At 42.5% G+C, this 19,980-nt stretch overlaps 1 protein-coding gene across 7 annotated transcripts in view; it reads left to right on the top strand.

Moving 5' to 3' along the window:
• LOC147631292 (intraflagellar transport protein 57-like) overlaps window positions 1-19,980 on the top strand; it is a 133,641-nt gene that overhangs the window by 20,277 nt on the left and 93,384 nt on the right. For all 7 annotated transcript variants that reach the window (XM_086809665.1, XM_086809666.1, XM_086809662.1 and 4 more), the window contains 3 exons: window positions 6,639-6,700; window positions 6,836-6,936; window positions 7,094-7,148. In XM_086809665.1, coding sequence (XP_086665791.1) covers window positions 6,639-6,700; window positions 6,836-6,936; window positions 7,094-7,148 — 218 coding nt within the window. The remainder of the gene's footprint in view (window positions 1-6,638; window positions 6,701-6,835; window positions 6,937-7,093; window positions 7,149-19,980) is intronic.

Raw genomic sequence — 19,980 nt, 5'->3', positions numbered from 1 at the left:
GTATGCAGTCCGCAATGCAAGGAAACATGTTTGGGGGCATGCAACCTGGAATGCAAGGAAATATGTATGGGGGCATGCAGCCCGGTATGCATAATGGTATGTTTGGAAACATGGATGGAATGTATGGCATGCCAGGTGTGGGAATTGGTAATGTTGACCCTATGATGGGCATGAATGCTGGGGGTAGCAATGTTGTGAAGCCACTTCCTTACGATAATCTTACGCCTATGGGTAAGGCGAAGGATTAAAAGGAAGGGGGAGCTGCTGTGAAATTTGACACATTCAGTGGGGCCAAAGATAAACTAAAGGCACTTATCTTTTTACAGCAGTTTGGTTGATGCTGCTTTTTCTGGTGGTAATTACACGGAGTCCTCTAAGGTGAGAAAAGCTGTGACTTTTCTCAAAAGCAATGCATTGCAGTGGTGGTCCACTCTTCTTTTACAGGGCATAGCACCATCTACTTGGGTACAGTTTAAACAGGTGTTCTCTTCCGTATGGCTCACATCTACTTTTGAGGTGGATGTAATGACAACATGGCACAAGTTGGATGCAGTTTTGGGAAGCTTTACTCCCAGTTACTTCTTACCGTGCAGTGCCTTTGTCTGAGCTGGTGGAGAAGTATTGTTGTGGGCTGCCCAAGGAAGTGCGTGACTATTGCATAAAGACTCGAGTAACAAATATGTCACAGATGATAGAGAATGCTATGACAGCAAATGCGTTACTCACTGGGGTCTCATCTGGATTTAAAGGCAGTAAAAGCTCAAGCAAGAAATCTGAAAAGTCAGGGCATGCTTTGCGTGATGCAAAAGGGTCTACAGAGAAGCGGTATAAGAAGTTACCAATGCCCAAGAGAACTTCTGAGGAGAGACAGGCTTTGATGGATGCTCGGAAATGTTTTTACTGTACAGAAGAGGGACATATGTCTTTTAATTGTCCCAAGCATAAGTCCCAAAAGGACTCTGACACAAAAGGGGAGCCCAAGTCAAAGAAACCAAAACCTTCTGCAGGGTTAGTTCCTGATCTTGTTGGGGAACAGCTAGGTGGTGAAGAGACTGAGTTGTGCACGGCATGGGGCAAAGTGAGAGATCAAAGTGCCTTGATTTTCTTTGACACAGGTGCTAGAGCCAACTTTATTTCACCAGATTTGGCTGGCCGATTGGGGATCCGTGCAGAGGAGATGGGGCCTTTATATGAGGCTAACATGGCTTGTCCTGGGTATGTAGAACCCGTCACTCCTATTATTGGGAAGCTCAGGCTTCATTTGCAGGAATATGTGGACAGTGAGGAGTTTTTCGTCATGCCTCTTGATGGATGTGATGTTTTGTTGGGTATGCCATGGTACCACAGAGTACATGCGGTGGTGGATACATACAATAGGAAGATTACTTTGACTCATAGAGGGAAAGAACATGTTTTGGATGTAAAGCTTAAAGGGGAATTTGTTCCTATTGTATCAGCTTCGGCAATTTCATCAGTAATGAAAAAGCATCTTTTCGCGTACTTGATTTATGTAAAGGATGCAAAAGATGATGAGTCTAAATCTAATTTGTCTACGTTAAATAAGGACAGGACTGATTTCTTATGTGAGTTCCAAGATTGTTTTTCCGAGTCATTGCCAGGAGAACTTCCTCCGGAAAGGCCAGAAGATCATGCCATTGATCTAATTCCGGGTAGTACTCCACCAAATAGACCGTCGTACCGTGTTAGTGCAGCCCAACAAGAAGAAATTATGAGTCAGGTAGAGGAGCTGTTGAATAAAGGGTTGATACAGCCTCGCTCATCACCCTTTTGCTCACCTGTACTCTTAGTGCAAAAGAAAGATGGTTTTTGGCGCATGTGTATTGATTACACGGCGCTGAACAAGAATACCATCAAGAATCGATTCCCTATTCCGAGGATCGATGACATATTGGACCGCTTTACAGGGCTTCACAGTCTTTAGTCGGATTGACTTGAAAAGCGGGTATCATCAGATACGTATTAGACCCGAGGATGTGCATAAGACAGCATTTCGAACCACTTTTGGGTTATATGAGTTCTTGGTTATGCCCTTTGCTTTGACAAATGCACCTGCCACATTTAACAGAATGATGGACAGGATTTTCCGGCCTCATAGAGCGTGTGTGGGTACATTCTTTGATGATATGATTGTGCATTCACACACTGAGGAGGAGCATAGAAGGCATTTGGCCATTGTGTTTGAAGGACTCCGAAACCATAGGCTGGTTATTAATGGCAAGAATAGTGAGTTCTTCTTGCAAGAGATACACTTCTTGGGGCATATTGTGTCTAAGCATGGAGTCCGTATGGATCCATCGAAGGTGGAAGCAATTCTTAATTGGCCAGATTTGAGAACCGTGCATGATGTACGCAGCTTTTTGGGATTGTGTTCCTATTACAGGCGGTACATACGGTATTTTGCTGAAATTGCTTCGCCCCTTTATACCTTAACAAAGAAGGCAACTTCGTTTAGATGGGCTGATCAGGAAATTACAGCCTTTAAAAAGCTTACTTCGGATCCAGTATTAGTATTACTGGACCTCCGAAAGGCTTTTGTTGTCCAGTGTGATGCATGTGGAAACAGCATTGGGGCAGTTCTCATGCAGGAAGGACATGTGATAGCCTATGAGAGTCGAATATTGCAGAATGCCGAGAAGCATTTACAGGTTTATGAGAAAGAGATGTTGGCTGTAATTCATGCTCTTTCTACATGGAAACACTATTTGCTTGGGGCTGATTTCACTGTGCAGACAGATCATCAGACCTTGCGTTATTTCCTCACGCAAACTAAGCTTTCAGAGAAGCATATGCGATGGGCCAACTTTTTGACTATGTTTCAATTCCAGATTGTGCATGTGGAAGGCAAAAAGAATGTTGTGGCAGATGCTTTGTCACGCAAGCCACATGTCTCAGCAGTTTCACTTGCTTATCATCATGAGCTTGATGAAATGAAAGAGCAGTATGCACATGATGAGGACTTTGAAAGGTTATATGATCAGATGTCTGAGGGTCAGCGGCATGATCATTATACTCTCAGGGATGGGTTTTTGTTGATGCATGGTAGACTGTGTGTTACTAGGCAATTACGACTCAAGGTTATGATTGAAAGTCATGCTCCACCGTATGCAGGTCATAGAGGAATTGACGCCACGGTAAAAGCAGTTGAAACTTTCTTTTATTGGCCAACCTTGCGAAGAGATGTTGATGCTTTTGTTAGGCAATGCATCGTATGTCAGAAGGTAAAGTTTGACCGTCAAAAGACACCAGGGTTACTACAGCCTTTATCTATTCCAGATAGACATGGGAGAGCATTGCCATGGATTTTATATTTGATCTTCCACGGACACAAACGGGCAATGATGGCATTTGGACTATCATATGCAGGTTCAGTAAGCAGGCTCATTTCATTCCTGTGCGTAAGACGATCAAAGTTGATCATATGGTGAAGTTGTTCATGGCGAACATCTTCAAGTATCATGGCTTGCCTTCGTCTATCATTAGTGACCGTGATCCACGATGACGAGTTTATTCTGGAGAGGGTTGTTTGACAACATGGATACAACTCTCAAGTTTTCATCTTCATTTCATCCACAAATAGATGGTCAATCGGAAGAGGCTAATTCTACAGTGTTAGATCTTCTTAAGTGTTATGTGTCAGAGCACAAGCAACAATGGGAAAAGTATCTTCCTTTAGTGGAGTTTGCATATAATAACACCGTCCATACCTCGACGGGCAAGGCGCCTTTTGATATTGTGGAAGGAGGGAAGAAGGTACCACCCATTTTGCAAGATCTTTGAGGCTGATCAGTATGTGGAAAACATGGATGAAGCTTATCGGAGAGTTAAGTTGGCACTCCAGAAAACTCAGCAAAAGCAAAAGAAAGCAGCAGACCGTCACAGACGTGCATTAGAGTTTGCATTGGGTGATTGGGTTCTTTTACGCTTTGAAAAAGCTAGGCTCAAGAAGATGAAGGGTAAAGAGCGCTTATTCCCTAAGTTGAGCATGTGCTATTATGGACCTTTTTAGGTATTGGAAAAGATTGGTGAGGTGGCCTATCGCTTGAAGCTACCAGATCACTGGAAGATTCACAATGCATTTCACGTGAGTCTGGATATGCTGAAAGTTGCAAGGGAAAGTGTAAAGAGTGCATAGTATTACCCTAACTAGCGACAGACCCCCAGAGTTCTACAAAAGGGTATGTGGGTGTATCTTAAAGTCCTTCATAGACCATGCACTTGTTAAAACCATGCTCTGATACCAATGTAAGGTCTTCATAGACCACGCCCAAGGATCATTTGACCTAGAACCGAAACCCTAACGAGGTTTCATAGACCCGATGTTGTACGCATCGCATGGCCACACTGGATCGTGGCTAGCGACTCACCACCCAACTGTAGAGTCCCCTGGACTCACCTCCGAACCAGAGGTTTGATTACCCTGCGAGCGTGCTTGGTACCGATGGTTGGCCCTAACCTAGTGTCCCATACCACTAGGTTGAACCATCCACCTTGCAGCTCCATGGCTGTGAGGTCTTGCACGCCCTTGGTAGCACTCCTGTCTACTGTGTGGATACCTCAATAACTCATAAGTGTCCCCAAGGTCACTTATGTATGGCCCTTGCTTTATTTATAAGCTTTTAGCTATTATTAGTCCTAGGCTATTAATTATAGACTCTTAGCCAATCTAGACCTCATCCTGCTAGAGCCCTTAGTCCACATGTGAACCCTCCAAGTCTCCACGTCCTAGCTAAGCCGTAATCCCAACCTTGGTTAGTCTACCTAACCTTAGCTTTGTCGAGACATAATAAACGACAAGCCTGCCCAGGAAGCTTCTCAGACCCTCACCCAAAACCGCCCCGAGTCCTTGTGGTAGGAGCGGAGGAGGTTAGAGGGCAGCCCCATCTCGCTCCTCAGCTAGATGGTGGGCAAGTGCTTGGCCAACTTGACCGGGCAGACCACCAGCAATCCCCCCAACAAAACAGACCCAAGGTACAAAGAAGACTTTGGCGCAAATCCTACGATCAAGCGTAAACAAAAAGAAAATAGACATAGACATTGGCATCTAGCTCACCACCCAACCATGGAGCCGTTTAGGCACCCTTAAGCATAGAGGGTTAGTAGTATCTGAGGCATAGCTCCATGTGCAAAGTCCTTGGTGTCCCATACCACGAGTACATACCCATTGGATGTAAACAGTCTCAAGGCCTTGAATCCAGGTCAGAGGAGCTCTCCCTCTAACTCACTCATAAAGGCACTTATATAGGCTCCTATAAACCAAGAACCAAATATAGCACGTCTCATAAAAGCTACTAACCCCCCACTTAAGATGCCTAACCCCTAGGCTATGGTTAACCTAACCTGAAGGTCTTAACCTTGATTAGCCTTTGGACGACCTAACATACTTTCCCCCCTTATGAATCATTGCTCCCATGTAGCCTTGACCTCAGACCGTCCCTTTAGACTATGCATTGACTCCCATGTAGTCTCAACCTCAGATTGTCCCTTACATTTGATCAAGTACTTATAATAGATGGTGTGATGCCGAGACCATCTAGTATGTTGATCCAGAACCAACTTGGATTCCATAGGAATATATCTAGTCATGTCCTCGAGGTTAGGGATCTCTTGTATTGGCACAATCTCATCACCTTCACCCAGACATTCTTTCAAACGATTAAAGTGAAACACAAGGTGAATCTTGATTCAGGGAGGTATTGCTAACCGATAAGCCACATCACTAATCTTCTTTGTGATCTAGTAAGGACCACAACATTGAGAAGATAATGTGTAATGCTTGCCATTCCTCATTGTCTTAAGAGTCCTTAGGGACTTTAAGATACACCCACATGCCCGCTCGTGAGACTCTCGGGGTCCATCGCTGGTTAGCGTAATACTGAGCGCGGTCTTGAGCACTCTTTGCGCTTTCCCTTGCAATTTTCAGCATATTTGCACATCTTGCAAGAAACCCATTGTTGATTGCTTGGAACGCTCCCTCCCATCATCCATTGTCCCGTGCTCCCCCCCCACCCAACGGTATGGCAATCGGTGACTTCGGCTGATAACCGTACATAAGCATAAATGGGGTAAAACCAGTAGTCGCATGATTACTACTGTTATAAGCAAATTCAGTTTGTGGAAGATACCTTTCCTACTCAGACTGTCTCTTGGAGACATACTATGTCCTCTAGCAAAGGAGCATTTCCGAATTGACAATGGAGTGAGGATGTGACGGATGAGCTAGCACACCCGCATGGGAAATTTGCATTTGCGGCTCTACGGCAAAGTATCAAACAACACTTGATTTGGCAACGCTAAGGTAAGCTATTGACTTGAACAAGGTGTAAAGTACCTCCCATTGGGATCAAAACTTTCGAAACTCATTCGAAACCCATAGTGTTCACATCTCTTTGAAGGTTTTGACAATGCTGCATCTTACAATAGATGGGTACTCATCTTCTATGCATGTTGATTTAAAGTTTATTTCAAAAGTGCATTAGCAATACCTTTGTCTGCATGCGCATGTATCTCGTTGAACATGTTGTTTCGCCCCACACCCTGGATACTTTTTTACTTGATGTTGTGTGGCCTTTTAACTACCCCGATCCAGTCTAATATACACTTTTGTTGGTGCTATACAGTGCATCATTTGAAAGAACTTGGCTTTGCACAACCTAGTTGGGCTGCGACCAAGTTGAAGCAAGTAGAGACCTCAAACCGTTCCACTAAATGATTCTGAAGCTATTCTGCCCTTTTCAATCTCGCTCACCTTGCTTATGATGTTGCTTCTTTGGAACCGGTCTCTATAGAAACATGCATGTTTTTGTCAACTTTGTAGGGTTTTGGTGATGCTGTATGTAGCGTGTTGGATAGTTTGACGGATCTTGCCTTGGAAGCTCAAAAGTTTCAATTCAATCAGCCCGTCTATAACCAAGAAGCGTGAGTATGGTTCCACTGTTCTTGCTTTCGTTTACATTTTTCCAACTAACAGTGTAAGGCAAAATTCTCTGAACTTTCTATCTTTCAACATTGGGTTTATCCTATTAAAGTAGATGGTATCCTGAATGTTAATATTCAATGCACGTCCTTTTTTCAGGTCTTTTGATGAACATGTTCAGGTCATGAACACGAACGATGATAGTGCTGAGGAGGTAAGGCAATCTTGATGGACTACTTTGATGATGCGGCAATTGACATGTCCATGTCCACATGTAACGAGTCCATGTCAGCATGTAACATGACATGGACATACATGCTATCATGTGCACCCTCATGGACATACATGCATAATCCACATGAAGGCCATGCATGATGCCATAGATTGTGGCCTTGGATGGTCCATATGGTCCGTACATATGGTCTTCTCCTGGTGTGCTTTGCATAGTCCATGTGATTTGCATATGGTTGTCTTAGTGACGGAAGATGTGGGAGATATTGTGCAGGTACGTTTTTTTGTGAGAATGTATGCATACATGTGTTTGTGAATATACATGTAGAAGCTTCTTGCTTAGCAGTGTGCATGTATGTCTGTGTGACTTTGAGATTGTTTGTATTCCATGGCGTCTCGGCAAAAGGGCCACCAACAAACCATGGTGAATTGGCAAGGCATTGCATAGGGTAGAGGTGGTATTGCTGACAGTAGGCAAAACACCTTGGAAACATAGGAAAGCACACTTGAAGGACAAACCACAATGCAAGTCCCAACTTGGAAAGACTTTTTATCAAACACCTCCCATGATCACTCACATGGACATTAATCAATACAAGAAATTCGCACTGGGACATATCAACAATACTTAAACCTGAATTATCTCCTGAGACATGGAACCTGGAATTTCTCCTTTGCTGCAGGGATCGATTTCTACCAAACAGGCGGCGCATCTACAAGGCTTAGGAAACCTTAGAATGGTGTGAATCTTGAATCTTTTAACACCTTCTTGAATCTCGAATCTTTTAACACCTTCCCTCAAGATCAGCAACATCTCTGAACCTTTGTTAAATAGCTGACTACAAATTGATTCAGTCAGCTGATTCAATTAGTTGACTCGGATAGCTGATTCAGTCACTTGATTCAATCTTGATTCAGAAAGCTAATTCAGTCAGTTGATTCAGAAAATTGACTCTGATAAACTCCACAGGTTGGAAGCCGACTCCAGCAGCTTCTTTAGTCAGTTGACTCTGATCTGATAGTTGATTCTGACAGCTGACTCAGACCTGCAAAATGAAAAATAAAAAAATCTAAAAACTTGGGTTGTTGCAGATTCAGCATCAGTCGAATTTCGCCTGTAGACTCAGATTTGCTGAATTTGCATTAGCTTCCGTTCTGTTGATGCCACGTCCTCTTCTGAGATGTTGATGCCATGTCATCTTTCGACCTGTTGAAGCCACATCATCATCCGACTTGCTGATGCCACGCCATCTTCCGACCTGTTGATACCACGTCATCTTTTGACCCGCTGAAGCCACACTTGTCGATGCCATGTCATCTTTCGGTCGTTGGAGTCAGCTATGTAAACAGTTGACTGAGTCTGCTGTCTTAAACAACTATCAGAGCCAACTGCTTGAATCAGTTGTCGAAATTAGCTTCCTGAATCGGCCGCCGGAATCAGCCGTCTCAGCCATCTGAGTTGACCTGCTACTACTGACAAGCCGTCGACCTGCTGTTGACATTAGCGACTTGCTGCTGACAGTCACTGCTTGTTGCTGCATAGCTTTTCGCATTCCGGAGTCGGCATTGAGAGTTTGGCGGGGTTTACTCGTTTGGCAGGGTTTACTCCTTTGGCAGGATTTACTACCGTCAGAAACAACTTTCGTTCTATTGGAAACAGAAGTGGTAGATTTTTTTCTCGCAATATGTCACTCAGCTCTTTTTGCTGCACTAGGGCCTTTTCCGCCATAGCGATCTTGGTCTGCATCTCGTCTATGTGTTGTGCCATCATCTATGATTTGTTCTCTAAATCCTTTGCTTTAGCTGTGGCATTCACGAGCATCCCATGTTGTGTATGGTTCAGGACACACATCTGATTGATGGTGCTTTGAGCCTTTGACTCATAATCCTCCATCGAAGAGAGAGCCTGAGAGAGGATGTTCTAGGCTACAGACATCAGCCCTTTGTTCATGTGCAGCCGTTGGCTTGGGAGTTCCGCTTCCAGGTCTCTGGGTAGCTTTTGAAAAAGATTGCAGGAAAAGCAAGTTGATCGAAAGGGGAAATCAGTCAGCTATGCTTAAGATGGAAGCTCTCAAAGCTTCACAAATGCCAACACTTTTCTCTCTATTGAAGAGATCAAAGAGGCCAACCATGTAGACCATGGCAGGAAGTAGGACCATGGTGGATTGATAGTGGGGCAAGCTCCCACATGACTTCTCATATGCTGAGTACTTCTCTAAATTGGATCCTACTCATGATGGCTTGATTTATACTGCAGACAACAGTCCTAATTTTATCACAGGTAAAGGAGAAGTTTCCCTTGAGCTGAACACAGGGGAAAGCAAACAACTTGGAGATGTCCTCTTGGTGTCTTCACTTACCAAGAACCTTCTCTCAGTTGGAGCCATGGTGGATAAAGGCTTCAAAGTGGAATTTGAAGGTCAGCACTCCTCTATATCAGAGATCCTCAAAATAGTTACAAGGTCGTCGGAAGAGGTTAGAAGCAAGGAATACTCGTCAAGCTAAGTGGATCAATAGAGCAAAAGTGTTAGCAATGCAAGTTGATAGGTCAGCCTCCTTATCTCCATCAGAATTATGGCATAAAAGGTATGGTCATCTGAATTTCAATAGCATGTGTTTGCTGAAATCACAAGGTATGGTTTTGGGCATACCATTCCTGCAAAAAGTTGATAAAGTATGTGAAGCCTGTTGCATTGGCAAGCAGTCCAGAGGACCGTTTTCTAGAAGCACAAGTAGAGCAATGGAGTCCTTGACCTCATTCACACAAATGTTAGTGAGTCAGCCCACACTCCTTCTCTTAGTGGTAATACATATTATGTTTCCTTCATAGATGATATACTTGGGTTTTCTTCATGAAATCCAAAGTTGAAGTATTTGGCATTTTCAAAGAATATCATGTTATGGTTTAGAATATGACAGGTAGAAGCATCAAGGTCCTCAGGTTAGACAATGGAGGTGAATAACTCATTAGAAGGCAACTGACATGCAGCTATACACCTCAACAAAATGGAGTTGTTGAGAGGAAGAATAGAGTCTTGTTTGAGTTAACTAGGTGTATGCTAAAGAAGAACCTCTCCAACACCTACTGGGTTGAAGCTGTCAGCACAGCATCCTACTTGATGAACAGATCCTCAACTTAAGCACTCTAGGGCATCACCCCCTATGAAGCTTTTCACGGACTCAAGTCTCAGGTATAGCATCTTAGAATATTTGGTTGTTTTGCTTTTTTTCATATTGCAGATGCACACAGGAAGAAGCTTGATGACAAGTCAAGAAAGTGTGTGTTTGTTGGATATGGTAGTGAGCATAAGGCTTACAAACTCTATGATCCAGTTAAGAAGGAGACATTTGTGTCAAGGGATGTGATATTTGATGAGCCTACTAGCTGGTCATTAGCTGATCCATCAAATGCAGACACCCCTTCTTCATCAACTCCTCTCAAAGACAGATAGCACCTATGGAAGACTCCATTGAAGAACTAGAGGAAGAGGATGATACCCACCAAGTAGGTCTGCCAGAGATAGAAAGCAACCCCAAAGGTTAATATATCACAAAGGGAAGAATTCAGACTTTGAACAAGCAAATTATGCTCTCTTGGCGTCACTGATGCAGCATGATGAACTCTCTTCTATGAGGATGCCTGTGATAAGCAAGAATGGATAGATGCAATGGACAAAGAGATGATTGCATTGCACAAGAATCACACTTGGGATCTGTGTCAACTTCCACCCAACAAGAAAGCCATAGGTTGCAAATGGATTTACAAGGTGAAATACAAGAAGGAAGGAAAGATAGATAGGTACAAAGCAAGACTTGTGGCTAAAGGTTTTGCTCAGAAACAGGGGGTTGATTATGAAGAGATCTTTGTACCATTAGCCAAGATGAATTCCATTAGGTTAGTCCTTTCTATGGCATCTCTTCATGAGTGGAAATTGTGGCAAATGGATGTCAACAATGCCTTCCTAAATGGCAATCTTGAGGAAGAAGTTTACATGCAGCAGCCTGTAGGTTATGTCAAAGCAAGAACAAAGAATCTTGTTTGCAAGCTGCAGAAGAGCTTGAATGGTGGTCTGAAACAAGCTCCAAGAGCTTGGTATGGCAGAATTGATGAGCATCTCAAAGCTCAAGAGTCCCAGAAGAGTAATGCAGATTATACTCTCTACTATATGGAGACCTGCAAGCCAGTGTCTACACCAATGGAATCCACTCTGAAGTTGACAAAGGATGAAATAGGACATCCTTCTGATACTACTTTGTATAGGCAACTCATTGGTTCTCTCATTTATTTGACTATCACTAGGCTTAACCTCAGTTTTGCAGTAAATAGTCTTGCTCAACCAAATTATCTCATTGGACTGCAGCCAAAAGAGTGCTCGGATACTTGAAAGGCAGTCAGCATTTGGGTATCTTATATGCAGGTGACACTGTAAGCCTACATGGGTTAAGTGCTTCTGAGTATGCCGCTTGTTTGATGGACAGAAGAAGCATCAGTGGAAATGCATTCTTTCTTGGTGCAGGAGCCATTTCTTGGTGTTCTAAGAAGCAGAATACAGTCAACCTTTCCTCTAAAGAGGTTGAATACAAGGCTTTAACCACCTTAGCTTGTGTAGCTATCCGGATGAAATGATGCTTGTAGGAACTTGGTCTTTATGGACTTGATGATCCTACTCCTATTCTTTGTGATAACATATCAGCTGAAGCCTTAGCCAAAAATCCAGTCATGCATCAAAGGACCAAGCATATTGAAGTCAGAGAACATTTCATTTGGGAGAAGATACACTTAGGTGAGTGTTGCGGCATTGCAATACCAAAGAGAATGTTGCAGACATTTTCACTAAAGCCCTAGGCACATAGCTCTTTTTCAAGCATAGAGCAGGCCTTGGCATGATGGAGCTTTCCTTAAGAGAAGGTGTTTGAAGAGTAAGGAAAGGCTCCACAGTTACTCCATGATTGACACCTGGCAGTGATCCAGGTGTACATAGGTCTACGAGAGTTAGGTACCCTATTTAGAGGTGGAGATATGATGGATATACAGCCCATCATTATGCTTACATGGTTAAAGCAATACAGGAATTAGAGTCCACTTGTTTTGAGCGTTCACTTGGAAATAAGAAATGGGAAGATGCCATGAATGAGGAGATGGCAGCATTGGATACAAATGCAACATGTGAGTTAGTGCCTTTGCCTAAGGAAAAGAAGGCAATTGGATATAAGTGGGTGTATAAAGTCAGGCATAACGCTAATGGTTCAGTGAGTAGGTAAAAGGCAAGATTGGTGGCCAAAGACTATGCGTAGACTTATGGCATTGACTATGAAGAGACATTCAGCCCGATTGCAAGAATGGTAATCGTGAGAGCTATCATTGCTATGGCTGCAGCAAAGGGTTGGTCTTTACATCAAATGGATGTAAAGAATGCCTTCTTGCATGTTGATTTGCAAGAAGAAGTTTACATGATACAACCACCAGGTTGTTATGAGAGTGATGCGCACCCAGATTTCGTGTGCAAGTTACGCAAAGCCTTGTATGGCTTGAAGCAGGCACTCAGAGCATGGTCAAACAAGATCGGGGAGTATCTTGTAACCATTGGATTTCAGATATCCAATGCAGATTTTTCACTTCATGTGAGAAAGACAAATAGAGAGATCATGTTATTAGTCATCTATGTGGATAAGGGAAGGCTTAATAGTCTTTCACAAAATAAACATGTTTTAGATTTTTTAATTTTTCACTTTATGTGAGAAAGACAAATAGAGGGATCATGTTATTAGTCATCTATGTGGATAAGGGAAGGCTTAATGGTCTTTCACAAAATAAACATGTTTTAGATTTTTTAATTTTTCTTTTTGCAGGTCTGCGTTAGTAGTCTGAATCAGTTGATTGAATTAGCTAACTGAATCAGCTAACTGAGTTACCTGACTAAATCAACTGATTGAATCACCAAACTGAATTAGCTATCTGAGTTATGCTGAGGTCAGCTCCCAACCTGTGGAGTTTGTTAGAGTCAGTTTTTTGAATCAACTGGTTGAATTAGTCGACTGAATCAACTGGTTGAATTAATCGACTGAATCAACTGATTGAATTAGCTATCTAACAAAGGTTCATAGATGTTGTTGATCTTGAGAGAATGTGTCAAAAGATTCAAGATTCACACCATTCTAAGGTTTCCTAAGCCTTGTAGATGCGCCGCTTGTTTGGTAGAAATTGATCCCTACATCAAAGGAGAAATTGCAGGTTGTCATTGTCTCAAGAGATAATTCTGCATAACTTACCTAACCGCTGTGATTGAGCTGCATAATTCTCATCAAACCTACCTAATTACATTGGCGGAGGAGTGTCCGGGAAGCGGAGGTTTTTTCGCTCGCTGAAGCTCCCGACCCCCCCTGCGCTTCGCGCCTTCGCTCCCCCCCCCCCATCCTCGCGTTCCTTCTCTCCTTCCGCCCCCCGCTTGTCCCCCCTGCTCGCCGCTGCGCCCCCCCCCCCCTCCTTCTTCGCTGCTGCGCCGCCCCCCCTCCTTCCTCGCTGGTTCGCCTCCCCCCCCCTCTTCGCCAGTTCGCCCCCCTCCCCTCTTCGCCATTTCGCCCTCCCTCCCCGCTGTCGCCTGTTCGCCTCCCTCCCCGTTCCTGCAGTCTTTCTCAAAATGACTATATTTTTGACAGCAATAACATTGAATGGAGTTATGGGAAGTTCTACCTCTTTCTCGACCTCTAGAGCAATAGCCACCTCTACCATTAAAAGAAGTACCTTCATGAGTACCCTGATCATTGTTGTTGTTGTTGGGATGATAGTTGTTATGTCTTCCTCTTTCTCTTTGATTATTTGATCTTCCTCTACCTCTTGTGTGTGAAGAGGGCTTTGTTAGTGTTACTTGCTGAAGTGTTACTGCTCCCATGGATGTTCTTCACAGCTGCTTTCCTTTGATCCTCATCCCTAAGGTTTTGCTCCATTTCATCTAGTGAGGGTTTTTCTCTTAGAGTGACGAGGCCTTGAGCAAGACCTTCATAGCCTTCATGGCGTCAACACGTCGGAAGATGATGTGGCATGATCAGCATCAACAGTTCTGAAGGTGATGCAAATTCGGCAGATCTGAGTCTGTAGACGAACTGTCAAGCTTGGGAAGACTGTGATTTGCCACCTTACGAGTGCTCCACAAAGCACGGATTTTTCTAAATTGAACCAATGCATCTTCAACAGTAGCACATGTTCTCCATTCTTAACACATTTTGATGTGGCTTTCACGATGACGTGAGAAAATATACTTCTCCGTGTGACTATTGAAATGGTCTCGCCAATAAAAAGGCATAACCTCTCCCTATCTGGCATTGCCACTCTATTGTGGAACACGCGGTGTATGGCAATTAATTGGTAGTTGTCTCGTTAGCCATAAAACCACAAAAATTAGCTCGGTTGCTTGTGTGCTCAACCATTGCAACATTTAGATTATCCCAAAACATTGCTTGGGCAACCTCGTCCTCCTGCTGAAACTGTGCCCATGCTATTGTCAGTAATTGTTGCAAACTACCCACAAAGAACACAACAATTTTAGTGGGCAGATAAGTTAGAGATCTAATCACACACAAGGGAAGGTGATGGATACTTACTACGGGTCATACACATGTGCAACCATTGTGTGCCATCCATCTATTCGATGAACGTGATCAAAACACACCCATGCATCCTTGAGGTCTCCATTCTTATTAGCGTCCATGCATTGAACGATATCAACTTCTTGACCTGGCCCTGTGGTGGACATTTTAAAAATGTAGCTAAGTTCTGACTCGGACTGCGCTTGAAGAGAAAATCGGCTCCCATGGAAGAACTCGAAATGGCTCTTTCGCTTTAATTCTAAAATAGCTTCAAGCCCATTCCCAGCAAGTCGGCTATTCTCTCTACTATTCATTACCATTTACTTCAACTTGAAACGCAGTTTTACATCAGTCCTTGTAATCTATCTTCATCAGTGAATGCCTTCATAATGAGCTCCCTTGCAACAATCATTTGTACTTTTCGGGGGCTTGCATTATGGTCCATCTATACAACTTTTTGCACAAGGATCTTGGTGTTGTGGAGAGCCGCTCTTCACATGTCCCGTTGAACCTCGTGGGAGTGAAAGCCGCGATATATAAACAAGCGTGTATGTGTTGATTGTCTGGGCATGAAATAGTGACCACTTATTATAGAGCATGTATCCGTGCATATAGGTGCATGCTTACCGAAAAATTATTTAAGCTCCCCATAACTACCCGTTGCTAGAGATCCTTGAGGTGGTGCATTTATCAATTGTCCTTTCCAGTAAAGCTTATTCGGCCTAGAGGAGCGTAGCAAGAACACACACGTCTTGTTCATGCACTGAAAAGTGTCACCACAAATTGACTTTCTCAATACTTAGGTCTTGTTTGACCTGGTCTGTGTTTGAGGCTTCGTCCACACAATTCCTTCATATTTCTGCTCCATCCCATATACTTTATTTCATTCGTAAGCTCAAAAATACAATTTCCATTGTATTCCTTGGGGAAGAACTCTAGCTTGCCCTTGTATTCACAGTCTCTCAAGAAAGTGTGTAGCACGTCATTGGGTGGAAGGACCCTTATTATTTGGAATGTAGACACTGGTTCTGGAAATGACAGATCTATGTTAATATCAATGACATCTTGGTCAAAGAACTTGCAAACGGTTTGCATCTCTTCATGTTCTACTGCACTGTTTAGTACCACATCCATAGCACGGGACCACGGGTTAGCAAAAGCACAGACTTGCAATATTAGCACGGTTGAGCATTAACACATGATATGAAATAAATAAATAATTTAAAAAACATACATGGGTGATTTCTACTCCCTGAAACCTTTGACGTTGACCCCGTGTTTTCTTGGCCTGTTGTATCAATTTCGTCACCACGTGCTAAGTAGAAGCTGGACAGACTTTGTGCAAGAACGAAGTACTTGTCTTCCTCGATTTTGGGCAGCGTGGTTGTGGGACCCAGTATCTCAAAACCATCTTCTGTTTTCAAAAGAGCTTCCACAGTGATGTTTGAGAAGACATCTAAGATAGGTTGCAATGACTTTTGCGAAGCCCCTGTTCGCCCCCCTAGGAAAGGAACCTCCAAGGAAGCACCTCCAGTCTCACCTAAAAAAATGGTTGCATTAATTACATCTGTGTGCATAAAAGTTGGTTTAGAATTAATGTACATGAACATTTCAATGATAATTATAAGAGTCTCACACATTTGGGATAGTGTCACTAGAAATTAAATATAGAATAAATTAAACTAACATAAGAGCTGTCAACTCTTGCAATGCAATGTAACCTATTCTTAATGAAAGCTAAAAGTAAATGTCAATCTTACTTCTTTTTGTATCTATATTACTTGTTGGGAATATAAGAAAAAATATGTAGGATATTATTTGTTTAATATGCACAAATTCAATGTTCATAGTATTCCTTGTCACTCGTCCTAAAGATCACAAACAATCTAGAAAGGACAACTTATCTTCCCACCCATTTTCAAGGACTCGTTAATGCACTCTTACCCACTCTTGCAAGATCTAATTATCCTGGAAAGGTGTCCTTTAAGGAGGAGTACCGTGGAAGTCTTATCAAAATCTAGACGAATGTTTACAAAGCAACCCATTAATGAGGTCTGAAATATTCTTATATCTGTCTATTCTAAAAATTATATAGTAATCCTTGGGCATAGTACATGCATCATTTTCACAAGAAGAACGTGGACTTTCATTTCTTTATAAAGCACCTATTGTCGTTAACGTTGTCAATCATCCTTCCTTTTATGCATTTTGGCTCTTGTTCATGTCATCTTCTTCTTCTTCTTCATTATCAGACCTCATCTCCGATGATGACCAGAAGAGAGCAAAAAGAGAGAAACGACGTCTTGCCAAAGCTCTCTCACCAAGCGATCTCCCGGATGAGACTCCACCAGGCTACTCATAGTCTGCACAAGAGTAGGATGAATCTGAAGAAGAGGAGGAGAAGGATGTATAGCCGCTCATGGGTGATGACGACCTCACCTCCAGTGATCATCCCGGTGATCGCGACACTCCGAAAGCCTCCCTACCAACATCAAACGACGATGGTGCAGAGACAGATGCTGAGGAAGATGAAGACATGGGTTGCGACTCTAGGGACGATAGAGGTTGCGACCTTGGGGACGACAGTGGTTGTGACTTGGGGACGGCAGGGGCTGTGACCAACGTTTTGGGGGAGAGATGTTTCTTTCACACTCAACGTGGTGAAAGAAAGCTGCCTCCCCGAATAAGTCCTATGTTTCTATATTTCAGAAGGATACCCTAAAGGCCTGTACATTTTTTTGCATGGCATTCTATACGTCTATGCGAGGTCATGCAAGACCTTGCTGTGTTGAATTAGCTTAGAATTGATAGAGATTAAAAAACGCAAACTATCTAATATCCACGGCATTCTTAGGAGCCAAAATTTGCGTTTGCATATACGAGAAATTTGTTGTCGTAGAGCCAAGGAGAGAGAGAGACGTACCTTTCCTTTGCGTGGAGTCAATTGCTTGCGGAAATCAGGAATTAGAGAAAGCTCGTGTTCAAGAATCAGGAATCAAGACAAGTCGCCCTAAAAAGCAAAAGTCGAAACGATACACCCTAATAAAGCAATTGAGGAGGTATATAAGTAGACGGGGAAAATTTCTAAATAGGAGAAACTGAATAATAAGTTGACCCTTTTATAAGTCGACTCTCGATTTTAAGTGGCGATCCAATGAGATAACTGCGATTTACACATGAATTTGTACAAATTGCCGGGATTTATAACTAAACTATCCCACTCTCAACCTTAAAAATCAAAAGCCATATATAACGATAACCTGGATTTTTAAATCTTAGCCGCGAAATTTACACAACGAAGTTTCCAAATGTGTGAACAATAGACCTTATTTATATTTGTAGTTCAACAAATCACGTACTTGTGCTTCAAGCACACAAACAAGAATACTCAAAACTGAGAAACATAAGTGATTTGTATTGCTTGGATAACATAGTAGAAAAGAAGTTGCACTTAGAGTAGTTGCTACACACTCCTAATCACTATTATCATCGGTGTCGTCCATGTCTTCATCTTCCTCAGTATCTGCCTCCACACCATCATCGTCTAATGGTGGTGGGGAGTGTGGGGGTTGTCGGGGGATGATCACCGGAGGTGAGGTCGATCAGCCATGAGCGGTTGTACTTCCTTCTCCTCCTCTTCTTCTTCAGACTCATCCTACTCTTGTGTAGACTCTGAGTAGCCTGGTGGAGTCTCATCCGGGAGATCACTTGGTGAGAGAGCTTTGGCAAGGCGTCGCTTCTCTCTTTTTGCTCTCCTCCGGTCATCATCGGAGGTGAGGTCTGATGAAGAAGAAGAAGAAGAAGAAGATGACATGAACAAGAGCCGAAATGCATAAAAGGAAGGATGATTGACAACGTTTACAACAATACGTGCTTTATATAGAAATGAAAGTCCACGTTTTACTATATAATTTTTAGGATAGACAGATGTAAGAATATTTAAGACCTCTTTAATGGGTTGCTTTGTAAATATTCATCTAGATTTTGATAAGACTCCCAGGGTAGTTCTCTTAAAGGACATTCTTCCTGGATAATTAGATTTTGCAAGAGTGGTTAAGAGTGCATTAATGAGTCCTTGAAAATAGATTGGAAGATAAGTTGTCCTTTCTAGATTTGTTTGTGATATTTAAGACGAGTGACAAGGAATACTATGAACATTGAATTTGTGCATATTAAACAAATGATAATCCTTTGCAAGAGTTGTCAGCTCTTATGTTAGTTTAATTTATTCTATATTTAATTTCTGTTGACACTATCCCAAATGCATGAGACTCTTATAATTATCATTGAAATGTTCATGCATATTAATACTAAACCAACTTTTCTACACAAGGACGTGATTAATGTAACCATTTTTTTGGGTGAGGTTGGAGGTGCTTCCTTTCCTAGGGGGGCGGGTAGGGGCTTCCCAAAAGTCATTGCAGCCTATCTTAGGTGTCTTCTCAAACATCACTGTGTGGAAGCTCTTTTGAAAACATAAGATGGTTTTGAGGTACAAGGTCCCACAACCACGTTTCCCGGAATCGAGCGAGACAAGTACTTTGTTCTTGAACAAAGTCTGTACAATTTCTACCTAGCACGTGGTGACAAGGCTGATAAAGTAGGTCAAAAAAACACATGGTTAACGTCAAAGGCTTCAGGGAGTGCAATATCACCCATGTATGTTTTTTAAATTATTTATTTATTTGATATGTTGTGTTAATGCTCAATCGTGCTAATATTGCAAGTTGTGTTATTGCTAATCCGTGGTCCTGTACTATTTATTTATTTGATATGTTGTGTTAATGCTCAATCGTGCTAATATTGCAAGTTTGTGCTATTGCTAATCCGTGGTCCTGTACTATGGATGGGATACTAAACAATGCAGTAGAAGATGAAGAGATGGAGACCGCTTGCAAGTTCTTTGACCAAGATGTCATTGATATTGGCATGGATCAGTCATCTCCAGAACCGGTGTCTGCATTCCATATCCTAAGGGTTCTTCCATCCAACGACGTGCTACACACTTTCGTGAGAGACTATTAATACAAGGGCAAGCTAGAGTTTCTCCCTAAAGAATACAATGGAAATTGTATTTTTAAGCTTACAAATGGAATGAAGTATATGGGATAGAGCAAAAATATGAAGGAATTGTGTGGACAAAGCCTCAAACACAGTCTAGGTCTAATAAGCTTTACTGGAAAGGACAATTGATAAAGGCACAACCTCCAAGATCTCTAGCAATGGGTAGT

The sequence above is a fragment of the Cibotium barometz genome, chromosome 15, assembly GCF_041138505.1.
Source record: "Cibotium barometz isolate CiBa-2024 chromosome 15, ASM4113850v1, whole genome shotgun sequence".
Classification (NCBI taxonomy): Eukaryota; Viridiplantae; Streptophyta; class Polypodiopsida; order Cyatheales; family Cibotiaceae; genus Cibotium; species Cibotium barometz.
This window is presented reverse-complemented; position numbering and strand designations above follow the sequence as displayed.